A 12,737-nucleotide genomic window follows, 5' to 3' on the forward strand; every position below is an offset into this window, starting at 1 on the left:
AAGTAGTTGCCGGGGCCCGGGGTCAAGAATGGAACTGTAGCGTTCTATTCCCCTAGGAGACCTGGCCGCCGGGCACGTGGAAGCTTCTGTCTCCGGGGGCCCGGACACCTCGCTGGTCCCTCTCGTGTAGCCCAAGACAGGCCCCCCTGAGCTGCGTCCCACACCCCCAAAGGCCCTGAGTTCTACCACCACCACCACCTTCACCACCACCCTGCCCGAGTTCCCTCCGGCCCCGCCGGAACAACGAAAGGATGGCCCAAGAAAAGTGGGTCCATATCTCCGACATCTCCAGGTCAATGCTCAAGTACCCCTGGCTGGAATACCCAGACAGGATCAAAGGTGAGGCCGGCGTGGAGAGGACGGAATCGGGGCCGGGGGTCTGAGAAGGAGAGCTCCCTGGCGGCTCCCCTCCCAGGCAGCGGGGTCTGGGTGAGTTCAGCAAAGCCTCGCCCTGGAAGGAGTCAGGGCAGGAAGGCCCCCAGACCCTTTGGTGGCTCCGCACAGCCCTTGAGGTAAGTCTCCAGGGTCCTCGAAGGTGGGACCCCTCGGGTTTCTCCAGCTTCTGCTCCCATGCCTGCACCCTGGCTCTCTACCTGATTCTCAGACCTCCAGATCTTTGCGTAAGTCGTTCCCCATGCTCAGGGCCTCTCCCCCTCAAACCTGGCCTGAAGACTCGGCCTGTATAATCTCTGGGAGTCCTTCCCCAGTCCTCCCAGCCAGGGGCAGGGCCCCTGGTCTGTATGTAACCTGTCTGTACCTTTGTGTCCCTCTGGCAATCACCTCCACACAAACAGTCCTGTCTCACCAGCTAGCCCAGTGGTTCTCAAAGTGTGGTCCCTGCACCGGCAGCAGCAGCATCTTCTGGGAAATGCAAACTCTCGGGCCCGATCTCCTGAGTCAACACTCTGGGGATGAGTCCCAGACATCCGTTCCAAGAAGCTCCCCAGAGGGTTCTAACGCACACTCCAGCATGAGGCCCACCGAGCGACACCAGTGCTTTCACCAGGAGCTGCACGTTAGAACCCCCTGGGGAGCCTCCCGAACCGCCCAGGCCCCCTCCCCAGAGAACCCGCCCTGATTCCGGGGGTCTGACGGAGGGCCCAGGCACGCTGCTCAAAGTTCCCTCAAAACTTCTCAGTCGCAGCCAAGGCGGAGAGTCCCTCTGCCAGGCAGACCTCAAACTTCGAGGGACAGGGGTCTGGCACCAATAGCGCCCCCCACTTTTTTTTTAAGATTTTATTTATTTATTTTTAGAGAGGGAAGGGAGAGAGAAAGAGAGAGAGAGAGCGAGAGAGAGAGAGAGAGAGAGAAACATCAATGTGTGGTTGCTGGGGGTCATGGCCTGCAACCCAGGCATGTGCTCTGACTGGGAATCGAACCTGCAACACTTTGGTTTGCAGCCCGCGCTCAATCCACTGAGCTACGCCAGCCAGGTTTTTTTTGTTTTTTGTTTTTTTAATGAGCTGGTAATCTATACCAACTCTTTTATTCTTATGAAATCGTAAGCATGAAATTCTGTAACACAACGATGTCACACTCCAGCACAGCACACAATGTTTTAGGTGAAGCGCTCAAATCCCTGTCCATCTCGTGCCAGACGCTCAGGTACCCCGCCAACCGCACGCAACGGCGTTGCTTCTGCCAGACCCTGAACATAGACATCTTGTTAAAACGGAGATCCTGATGTGGGAGGCCTGGGGTGGGGGGGGGGGGGTTGGGGTGCCTGAGAATCTGCGCTTCTGAGAAACTCCCGCGCGACGGCCGTCCTGTGCCGCCCGCACACCGCGCACCGTGAGCCGCCAGGCGCGGGAAAAGGAGGAGTCCCGAAGGACGGGTCGGAGCCTGTTGACCGCCCCGTGCCCGGCACTGGGTTTCGCGCAATGCCAAATCAGCGGAAGGAGGCCCGAATTCTTTAACCCGCCTTCGTAACCGCGGTCTCATTCTTACCCCAGAACTCAAAAAAGCCATGGCACCTGTTCACCTGCCCTTGTCCTGCTTCCAGGTAAGACCCGTGGCTTCTGCCTCCCCGGGAGCTTTGTTGAAGCAGGAGGGACAGCAGACTGTCCCGTCCTGTTACGGCCAGTGCACAGAACCCGGACACTCCCCCCCTTGGGGCTGCCACTCACTCCTGGACAAGTCCCTCCCTCCCTGAGCCCCAGGGGCATCCTCTGCCACAGGCCAGGCCTTGCGTGGCGGCGCCCCTGATGGAGGAGCTGGGAGATGGCGTCTGCAGGGCCTGGGCTGACGGGCGGGCCGTGCTGAAGGATAAGTCGTTTTTATTCATAACACAGGGACCCTCCTAAAATACAGGGTGCCCGGGTAAATTTGAATTTCAGACAGAGACGGTATCATGTTTAGTATGAATATGTCCCCAATATTGCATTCATTACCTGCAGTCCCAATGCCCCTGAATGCCCTGTGTTCATTTGTGCGGCGTTGACTGCTAAACCGGGGACTGCGCTGCCACTCACGCTGCCCGCCCGCCCCCACCCACCCCGCCGCAGTTGCCCAAGGAGGAGTATCCCCCGAGCCCAGAGTGCTGGAGGCTGCACCAGAGCCATTCGAAGACGGTGCCTTACGGCTACTCCGAGCAGCCCGAGCTGTACACGTACTGGCAAACCCTGTATGAGCATCGGCGGGAACGGAAGGCCCAGAAGATGTTGCAGAAAATGAGGGCCCACCCCAGGTGTGCCTAAGCCCTCCCTGTTCTCCCCACCCTCCCCGCCCAGGGAGGGAGAGGGCAGGAGTGTGGTGGGGCCGGGAGGGGAGCGAGTCAGCCCACAGACCCCAGGGAGGACCCTGGGGCAGGCATGGGCCCGTCTGCCTTCCTCTGCTCTGGTCTCTGAGCTGGGCTGAGAACCGGGGGCCCGAGGAGACTTTGTGAGGGTGGGAGGGAGGCAGTGAGGGGACCACGGCCGCCTGTGCAGTTTCGTACAAAGGAACCTCAAAGAGGGCACGGCCGCCCAAAAAGCCTACCTCCCCATGACGCAGCTGGCTGTGAAACCTCAGAAGGGGCCCAAGTCTTTACTCCCTGCTGGGGACTCCCTGAAGCAGCAAAGATTAAAGGTCAGGGACCGCGGTGGGAGGGAGGGAGGGAGGGGAGCCCCCCTTCCTGCGGATGCTCTTGCCTTGGGCTCACTCCATCCTTCGGCCCTTAGACCCCTGCCTGCAAAGGGGAGGGAGGAGAGGAGAAGGGGTGGGAGGGGATGGGCTCCTTTCAGCTGGAAGTTCTGCAACGACACGGACCCCTTTCTTCCCTTCCCCTGGCTCCTCCGGACGGGCAGGAGCTCACGCAGAGCCTGAAAGCCCCCAGGGAGGACGAGCAGTTCTATGCGGCACAGGTGAGAGATGGCGAGGGTGGAGGAGCACGGACGGCCGCAGGTGGGAGCTGGCTGAGCTGGAGAGCAGAGAGACGCTTGAGGTGGAGGTGGGGGGTGGCAAGGGTGGGGTGGTGTTCCAAGAACAAAGTCCGGCTCTGTGTGGAGAATGGGAACCCCGGGGCAGTATCCAAGGTCCCTTCCCTTTCCTCCACCCCCGCCCCTGCAGGCTCTGGGGTGCCTGGGCGTCGGTGACAAGTTTGTCATAGAGGCGCTGCTGCAGGTGGTGAGTCAGGGGCCGAGCCGGGTTCAGGAGAGGAGGGAACAGGGCGTGAGGAACGTGGGTGTGTGGACATATACAAATCTCCAGAGGGACCCCAGGGTCAGCCCCAGGGAGAGTCAGCCCAGGGTGGGTCAGCCCCCAGGAGGAGAGCCGCCAGCCCACGGCACACACCACTCGCGCCCTTGGCTTCCTTAAAGGGCAGCTTGACCCAAGAGGATGGGGAAGGCAGAGTCTGAAGATCCCTTTTGTCTGAGAAGAGACAACCGAAAAGCTAGGCGAGAACTGAGACTGAGTTCATTCTCCAGCCTAACTCAATCAGTCAGTGCCTCCTGTTTATTTGCCAGTTTACGATGGAGAGCACGCACCCTCCTCCATGATCCTATTTAAACATCACCATGCTAGGAATAGATAGTAGCATCTGCATTTTCCTAGCGAGAAAACGAAAGCCCGGAGAGGCCAAGCCACTTGCCCGAGGCCACGGGGCTGCTAGCTCCCAGACAGGTATTGGAACGGAAGTCTGACTCCCAGGTTGCCTTAGTCCTCCCCCTGCACCATCCTGGCTGTAGCCTGTATTTCAGCCTCGGCCAGTCGCTCTCCAGGCCTCCATCTGCTTATTTAGAAAATGACGTTAAGCCGAGATTCTCGAAGCTCTGACATTCCGTCGCCTCACGGCAGGCTTCCACCACCTCCCTCTTAACCCAGGCCCAAACCGGTCCGGAGAGAGTGGTGCGCGAGGCCTACAGAACCCTGGCCATGCTGGGTGAGCGCGCCCGCTCCCTGGGCAGGGAGCCGGGGCAGGTGGGACGGGACCGGCCGCGGAGCCCTCTGGGTAAGGGCGGGAGGGGGCGGAGCGCACGCCCACTCCCACCTGGCACCCACCTGGCCCTCGGCCGGCCGCGGGGTCCGAGAACTCACCTCGGTACCGTCGGTACCATTGGGTCGGGCGGGCGCGGGGGGGGGGATGGAAGGGGAGACTGGAAGTGAGGCGGTGCTCCGCCGCCACCGCGCTGGCGTCCCGGGAGAAGGGGCGACGCCTCGGGGACCTGGTGCTCGCAACCTGCCTCGGGGGCGCAGCGGAGCCGGTGGCCCCTGGAGGAGAGGAGGCCCTGCCCTGGCCTGAGGACCCTCCCCGACCAGGTTGCCTGGAGAAGGAGGTGATCCAGGCTCTCATCACGCAGCTGAAGGGGCAGAGCGAGGAGCAGAGGATGGATACTCTGAGGGGACTCCGAATAGCGCTCAGCTCCTGGGCCGCTGTCCCCAAAGACAAGGTGATTGGGAGGCGCTCGGTAGCCCGGGGACGAGGCAGGACACGGCAACCGACGGTGCTGGCTTGGGGTTCGGTCAGGGACAAGGGAACCTAGCTCCCTTGATGGGGAACCTTCCTGACCGGAAGCCCTGGCGTGGCCCCCCGCAGTCCCACAACCTCTGAACAGCCAGCTTCCAGAGCCACGGTGCGCCGGCATCTAAGTCGGAGATAGCGACTGCCCTAGGGCAGCGCCGAGAAGACAGGGTGGGGCGATGCGCGTGGAGTGCCTCGTCAGTCCGGTGCCCGTGCTCTCTGAATGGCACCCCCCGTTGTCGTCACCCCTAAAATATCCCATTCGAGGAAAGCCTCTGTCAGTCAGGAGGGGACAGGGACCAAGAGAGTCCGCTGACACTGCTCAAGATTTCTCCCCTTTAGGCTCCTCTTACTTTGACCCGATCACTGTTCCAAGCGAAACAGAATTCGGCATTCGCCCATTTGCTCGACAAACACACACTGAACAGCTACTGCTCGCCAGGCTCTCCCCTGGGCCCTTGGGAGGAGGCCTCTGTGAGCCCGACAAAGATCCCTGCCCTTGTGAGCTTACATTCTAGTGGGGGCCGGCCCGTAGAAACCGACCCACTTCACTGCATCGAGCGTGAGAGGTAGCGAGCGCCAGGGAGAAGGCGTGCAGGTGGGGGAGGGGAGGGGTCGCAACTTGAAACGGGGCAGAGAGGGAAGACCTCGTTCAGAAGGTGTCTCAGCACAGAGGCCGGCGAGGTCAGCCTTGCAGACACGAGAGGAGGCATTCCCGCAGAAGCACCGGTCGGTGCCAAGGCCCTCAGGCAGGGCCAGCCGAGGACTGGAATGGCGGAGAGGCCAGTGTGGCTGCGGGGAGTGGGACTGGAGAAAGCGGCAGGGCATGAGGCTGGGTCAAAGGGAACGGACACTGGATCCGACACGGCCTTCCGGCCGATGTGAAGTGCTGGGGCTTTGACTCTGAGTGGAATAGGGGCCCACGGGAGCCAAGCAGCGGGTGGCACCATCAAGCATTCCGAAAGGTCTACTCTGGCTGCCGTGTTGAGAAAAGATGGGAGGCGGGAGGCAAGGTGGAAGCAGAAAGGCCGAATGAGGGGCGACTGAGGCAATCCTGGTGGGAAGACAGTGGACAGATTTTAAAAGTGAAACTGGCCGGTTGAGTGTGAGCTGTAAGAGGCGGCGTGGAACCAAGGACGAGGCCAAGGTTTCCGGCCAGCCCGATGGAAGGGTACGGAAAGCTGCGGGTGGAACCGTTTGGGAGGTAATGCCTCAAGTCCAGTTTGGGGCAGGGGATGTTTGAGATGTCTAACGGATACGCAATCTGGAGTTTACGTAGAGAGGCCTGAACTAGAGGAAGGAGGAGGAGTTGTCGGCATAGGGAGAGCATGGAATGTCATTCAGCTGGCTGAGCTCGGTGACCAAAGAACCAGGAACCGAGCCTTGGGGCACCCCAGTGTTCAGAGAAAAGGAATACCCAGGCCGAGTGGAGTCCCACAGTCGTGGGCATGGGAGGCAAGCTGGAAGGGTAGGAGGGGATCCCCCAGAGGGGGACCCCTGAAACGGAGATCGCGGAGAAGCTGCAGCCATGAGTGACGGTGGTGTCTCTGTGGCAGTCAGAGCGCTGTCTCTCCGACAGGGCGGAGGACAGGCTGCTAGGGGACAGGAGCTGCATCGGTGACATGTGTGTTCTTATTAATGCCAGGAGTTAAAGCATCAGAGAGAGTGACGACGATCCATTCGGAAGATAAAGTCACAGAGAGACGAGAGGGTGTGACCTGGGAGCAAGTGGTTGACAGCAAAAACGAGGCGAAGTGGGGGGGGGGGGGGAGAATCCGCCAGCATGAGAGACTCGCTTAGGGGGGAGGGAGCAGGGTCTGGAAGCAGTGACGCACCGCCCTCTGACCCCAGCCCCGTCCCCTTCTGTCTCCCTCTCAGAGGTCCCAAGTCGGGGACGAAGGGGCACTCCTGTCCGTGCTGCAGAAGCTGATGCAGGCCTCGCCGGCCGAAGCAGCCTTGGAGGCGGCCCTGTGCTTGGGCTTCCTGAGGCCTGGCAGCAGCACCGTCCGCGAGTTCTTGCTGCAGTGCCTGCGCCAAGGGCCCCGGCCCCAGAGCATGAAGGTGCGAGGGAGGGGCAGGCGGCTGGGCTCCCTGGGGAGCTCGGGGGAGCCCGGGCCCCGTGTGCACGTCCCCAGGGCCTGGGCCCTGTCATCCTCGCCCCGGGGGGAGAGAAGCTTCAGCAGGGGGTACCGTGGGGTCGTGCGCGTGGGAATGTGTGTATGCATGGGGACGGGGCCACGTGGACTTCAACATCCGTGCGCCTGTGCACACTGGATTTGAGTGGGAATCCATTTGTGTGCGTGCACACGGGACAGGCAGGACCCCACGCGTCCCCCACAAGTCCTACGCTCCGCCCTCCAGATGCCTCTTGGACCCACCCACCCTGCCTGCCCCCGACAGGCACTTAGGATGCTGGTCAAGAGGATGCGTGTACACTCAGCCGAGACCATCAGGGCCATCCTGGACCAGCTGTGCCATTCCAACGTCCTGGAGGTGAGCTCTGGGGCCGCCCCGTGCCCTTGCTGCTGCAGCGCGAGGACAGGGTCGGGGGACGGACGAGAAAGACGGTCTGTCCCTCACGCCCCCCCACCGCTGCCCTCAGCACCGCTTGGAAGCCACCCAGCTGCTCAAGGCCATGGGGCTGGAGCAGATCCAGGCGCAGGGACTGGAGGGCCTCGTCTTCGACCTGCTTAGGAACAAGATACACAATGAACCCTTCCTCGTAAGTGACGCCCGGGCTCCCCAGCCCGCGCGGCCAGAGGATGGCGTTCGCCCTCCCCCCACCCCCCGTTTCCCTAACGTGGCCCGAGTTTCCCAGCCACCTCGCCTTTGTTCAGGCAGTTCTCCCAGCGAAAGCCTCCCTCCCTCCCCTGCAGGGTGAAAAACGCATCACCCCCACCAGGGACTCCTCTCTCCTTCTGCAAGGGCCCCTTCGAGACCAGCCCACACACCAAGTCATTGCAAAACAGACTCGTGTCCGCCCCCCTGTGACCCCTTGCTTTCACCCTTGGAATAGCTTACCACAAAACTAGCTGCAGGACTTTTACCTGAATAGGTTAGAAGTGAATCAGGCTGTGCCTCCCCTGGGTGAGACCCTTGCAGCCGCTCCCCAGGGCCCTCAGAACGGTCTGCCCTGCCCTTTCTGCTGCCCACGGGCTGCTGACGCCTCTGGCTCCGTCCCAACCTCGCTCCCCTGAGAACCACACACCAGCTGTGCTCAGGGCACCCGATCCTGACTGTTCCCTGGGTCCCCGTGTGCCGCACTTTCAAGGGTCGCAGTTTGGTCACCCAGCTGCACCGATCCATTTTCTGTTCTCTAAACACTCTGTGCCCTCTCGCTGGACCCCCCCTCCTCTGCTGGGAAAATCCCCCCCCCCCAGGCCTCTGCCTGGTTAACTGCCACTCACCCTTCAGGCGTCCGCTGAGGAATTAACTGCTCTAGGAAAAATCTTGCTGGTACGCAGACTGCGTTAGGGGACCTTCCTGTGCACACCCCACGCTCTTCATTCAGTTGTGACCCTGATCACGGCGACGTCCTTGCCTACTCACCGGTCTGCTTCCCTCCCACCCCCAGACCACGAGCAAGGCCCACGGTGCGGGCAGCACAAACTGAACCTTCAACAAAGGTGTGTGAAGCACTGCAGGGCACACCCCTGCAACCCTTTCCTCCCCAGGTTATGAGGCAGGCTGTGGCTGAAACTGTGGAAGAGCTCAAGATGAAGCCTACGATGTTGAACTTGGTGGAGGCGTGAGTGGCTCGGGCTGGGAGCTTGCCAGGGTCAAGTCCTAGGCTGGGGGGAGGGGACAGAGGGTCGCAGAGCTCAGAATCTGCTGCCAGCCCCCAGCTCTCGCCTGCCCGTGCCCCTGGCCAAGTCCCGCTTTGACCCCTGGACTTTCCTCCAACTCTGAAAAGAGGCTGGTTACCCCGACCACGCAGGGCTGTCCTTATAAAGCTCAGACTGAGATGAGGGCACGAAAGGTCAAGTTCTGGACAGACGTGACTGTCATTAAGCACCTCCTCGCCAATTCCAGTACCTGCCTTTCCCCTCCCAGCCCCTCTCCTGACCCAAGAAACGAGGAGAAATTAATGAAATTAGCATCACTCAGCAGCCTCATGTCCAACCCACTCTGGGCCGTAATAAGAAACAATCGGCCTTCCTCCCACTGCCCCTTAAACTGGACTGCACGCTCACTCCCTTCGACACAGGCAACTGATGAGCTCCAACGCCATTGCCCGCCGGGAGGCAGTCATCTCTTTGGTAAGACGCTCTGCTTCTCTGACCAGGTGGGCGGCTGGCAGGGGCACCAGGCACCTGAGCAAAATCACTGAGGGCAATACAGGGCTGTAAAGGTTGGGGAGGTTGTTTGCTGGCTTGTTTATCCCACAAATCCAGCCCTGCCCGGAGCTCAGAGTAACTTCTTCTTCTTCGGGATCGGAGGTCAGTGGGACAGGGGACAGGAGGTGGGTGTGAGGGGCACTGCTGAGATACCGCAGAGACTGTCTGAGCCCTTGCTGGTGGTGAGCAGTGCGCACTGGCAGCCAACGCGGTGGCCCGAAAAGGTGAGGAAAGGGACACCTCGGCGGGGGGCCTGTCTCAGCTCTCCAGGCCACAGGGCCGCCTCAAGGGGGCGAGCAGGGGCAAGAGCACACACAGGTGCCCTCCAGCGGGGCTGGCTCCTCAGGCGCTGTCCTGTGCCGTCGCCAGGGCGTCCTGGGGGTCCGCAGCCTGCCGGTGTTCAACTTGCTCCTGGACATGCTGGCCGAGGAGAACAGCCAGTCTGTGAAGAAGAGTGTAAGGCGCTCCTGCCCTCCTCCTCCTCTCCTCAACCCCTCCTCCCAGGCTGCCCCACCCATCCTCGCGCCACGTTCTTTCTCAGGAGGGGGGAGAGGGGAATAAGCCCTCAGCCACTGTCCCTTGACCTCATTCCTTGGGACCACAGTGGCCTGTGGCCAGAGCTCCCCTGGGTTACTCCCTCCACTCCCAGCCTCAGCCCGAAGTGAGCCAGCCACAGGCCCTTTATTTCGATGCAGCTACAAGAAGCATTCGTCGTTTTGGCCTCAACTGATCCCTGGATCCAAAACAAGGTGAAAAACAATGTTCTCTGTGTACAAGAGGCACCGAAGGACGACGGGAAGGTGGAGCCCACGAGGTTCAGGCCAAAACTCGACCGCCCAGAGGAGTTAGACATCCAGGACTTCCGACTTGTACAGCTGAGGCCCTTGCTCATTGCGAAGGCCAGCGCCGCAGCCAGCCTGCAGGAGAAGCCAAGCGCCCAGGAGGGGTCCACCTGCTACTTCGCCTCTGCCTTCCCTCCCCTCGTCCCTGAGCCCCAACAACACAAGCCCCAGGTGGCAGGGCTCTGGACGCTGGCGATCAGGAAGCAGCTCCAGGTCCTTGCCAAAACCTCCACGTAGGTCAGTTCTCTGCGCCTAACCCTCGCTTCCTGAGGCTGCGTCTCGGGCTGCCCCGAGGAAACAATCTCCGCTTATCTCCCCTGAATAAACGCGGTCCCCCCTGCCTGCCACTACGGGTCCCGTCTTCGGCGGCTACACCGGAACACAGGCCTCCTCGCTCCCGGCTGGGCGCTCCTTCCGCTCGGCCACGTGTCCTTCTCTCAGGAAGGGGGAGAGAGCGAGCAGAACCGAAGCCGTTCGTTCGGGATGGCCAGCCTACCTCCCCAGATCAAGCCCCCGTCTATGCCCAGAACTTAAGGACAAAGCTGAAAAGCTGAGCCACCGCCCAGGGCAGGCTGCTGGAGGGAAGGCAGGAGAAAATCCTGGCAAGCTTGGCTCTCGGACAATCTCCTCTTACAGACGTGCCCAGCCCGCCACCTCTCTGCCACCGTCAGGAGATCAGGGGCTCCGGCCCGACCACCACCCTCTCTGCTGTCTCCCCTCCGCGCCCACTTTCTACCCACCCCCCGGGCCATTCCCTTGGACGGAGGCTGTTCATTCCCCAAAACGGCTTTAGTTTCTCCCGTTTAGTAACAGCTTCAGTCCCCTTTGCTCATAGGCCCTGCTGCAGCAACCCCAACAGGCTACGTCCTCCCCGGCGAGAACAAAAGTGCACTTTGGAACCAGATCATCTGAAATCTGGGCTCCATCGCTGACTTCATCTTTGGACAAGCGACTTGCCTTTCTGACTGTTCCTCGCCTGCGCAACGAAGCCAGTGACAGTGGGCGTGACTTCCGAGAGGCCCCCTAAGGATTCAAGTTAAGCCCGACGGTGCCTGGCATTCCACAGCCCGCTCTCAGACGTGAGCTCGTTCTCTTTCCCTCTCCTCTTCAGTGGTGTCACGGGCGCCCATGACAACCAGGGGCTGAAAGCACCCTGCCACTCCCCTTCACGTCCCCAAACTAACTCGAGCAGTCTAACGGGAGCTCAAGCTTTTCCCATCAAGCAAAGAGAGATCAAGGTTAAATAGATGTTCCCTTCCCCTCCCCACACGCCATGGTCAGGCGTAGCCCAGTCATTCTGAACACGGCGCTGTGTCTCTCATTCAGATCTATCTCCCCGCCCGCCCTACCACTTCCAGATTCGTGTTTTGCCCCATCGAGAGTTACCAAAAACACAACAACAAAATAACAGAATCGTGCTGGAGTACCAGCAACGCTGCCTCTCACAGTATGGCACAAAGACCAGGCACAGGACAAATGATCTTCCTCTCCTGCCCAGTCCCCAGCGTCGGGCCCGTCAGCAATGTAACCCAAATCTCCCCAGGCCTTCCGTGCAAACAAGGCCACAGGAACTACGTCGTTCTCACCTCCGGCAACGCCCTGCCCGCAGCTCTGCAGCCCACCCTCCCCCAGAGTTCTGGGTCTCTGCAGAGGACGTCTTATTTCTTGGCCAGAAACCCATCCCTGCTCAGTAGCACCTCAATCCTCGTTCCACCAAGTCTCCCTGGAAGAGTTAAGACAGCGCTGAGCCTGGGGGTCTGCACAGAGCGCCCCCCCCTCTGGCTCACCACCAGCTGCGGCCGGAGTCCCCCGGAGGCCTGAAGTGCCCACTCCTCTCAGCACCAAGATCTGTTGGGAATGATCCTGGGACACCATCCAAAATGTAACCCCCCCCTCTTCCTCTTCTCTCTCGTCTTCTGATGGGGTGTGTGGATACAAATAGCATCAACACCCCCTCCCCCACCGCCTCTTCCTAGAGCATTCTCCCTCACCTCCGCGCTTGCTGCTGCTGCCGCCATGGGGCTCTCTCGAACCGGCATCTTTCTGGAACCTCAGGGGCTGCCCGCCCTTCTACGTTCCTTCCAATGCCATCACCATCCGGAACCTTCATATAAATATGTCATCGTTTCTCTGAGGGTCCCGGCTCTCCGACCAGCTACACCATCCTCTGGTCCACTTCCTTGTTTTGTCTCCTTCATTGCCTGAACCCTGGTCCTGTGTCACCCTGACCGTGTGCCTTTGGACAGCCACCCATCACCCAGCTTCTTGGTCCTTGGTGTCACCTAAAAGGCCTCTTGCCCCTCCTTCCTCTTCAGCTGCCCACACCCCCATGGCCACACCCAGCCCTTGTCACCCCCACCCACACCCCCATGGCCACACCCAGCCCTTGTCACCCCCAGGAATTTCTCCACCTCCGAAATCTTGAGCACACACTTTCTGACCTAAACCTTCCATCTATCCTGTGCTTTTTATCCCCACTACCAGTTCTTCGGATCTCGTCGGCAACACACGGGTCTTGACTTCGCTACACTGTCCCCGTTAGCCCCTCTCCTCTTCCCCTGGCCCAGCCTGGCCTCACTATTCCCACACCCAACCCTGGAGCCTAGAACCGGGCTGCTG

At 60.7% G+C, this 12,737-nt stretch overlaps 1 protein-coding gene across 1 annotated transcript; it reads left to right on the forward strand.

The window, feature by feature from the left end:
* Positions 1-251: 251 nt before the first annotated feature.
* On the forward strand, positions 252-10,540 carry HEATR9 (HEAT repeat containing 9). Its single transcript, XM_036034059.1, has 15 exons — positions 252-339; positions 1,953-2,002; positions 2,505-2,686; positions 2,940-3,066; positions 3,285-3,341; positions 3,547-3,603; positions 4,303-4,360; positions 4,738-4,868; positions 6,818-7,000; positions 7,340-7,432; positions 7,542-7,661; positions 8,614-8,687; positions 9,147-9,198; positions 9,646-9,732; positions 9,972-10,540. The coding sequence occupies exons 1-15, from the start codon at positions 252-254 to the stop codon at positions 10,353-10,355; spliced, it is 1,743 nt and encodes a 580-aa protein (XP_035889952.1). The 3' UTR covers positions 10,356-10,540.
* Positions 10,541-12,737: the final 2,197 nt, after the last annotated feature.

This window comes from Phyllostomus discolor, chromosome 8 (assembly GCF_004126475.2).
Source record: "Phyllostomus discolor isolate MPI-MPIP mPhyDis1 chromosome 8, mPhyDis1.pri.v3, whole genome shotgun sequence".
Classification (NCBI taxonomy): domain Eukaryota; kingdom Metazoa; phylum Chordata; class Mammalia; order Chiroptera; family Phyllostomidae; genus Phyllostomus; species Phyllostomus discolor.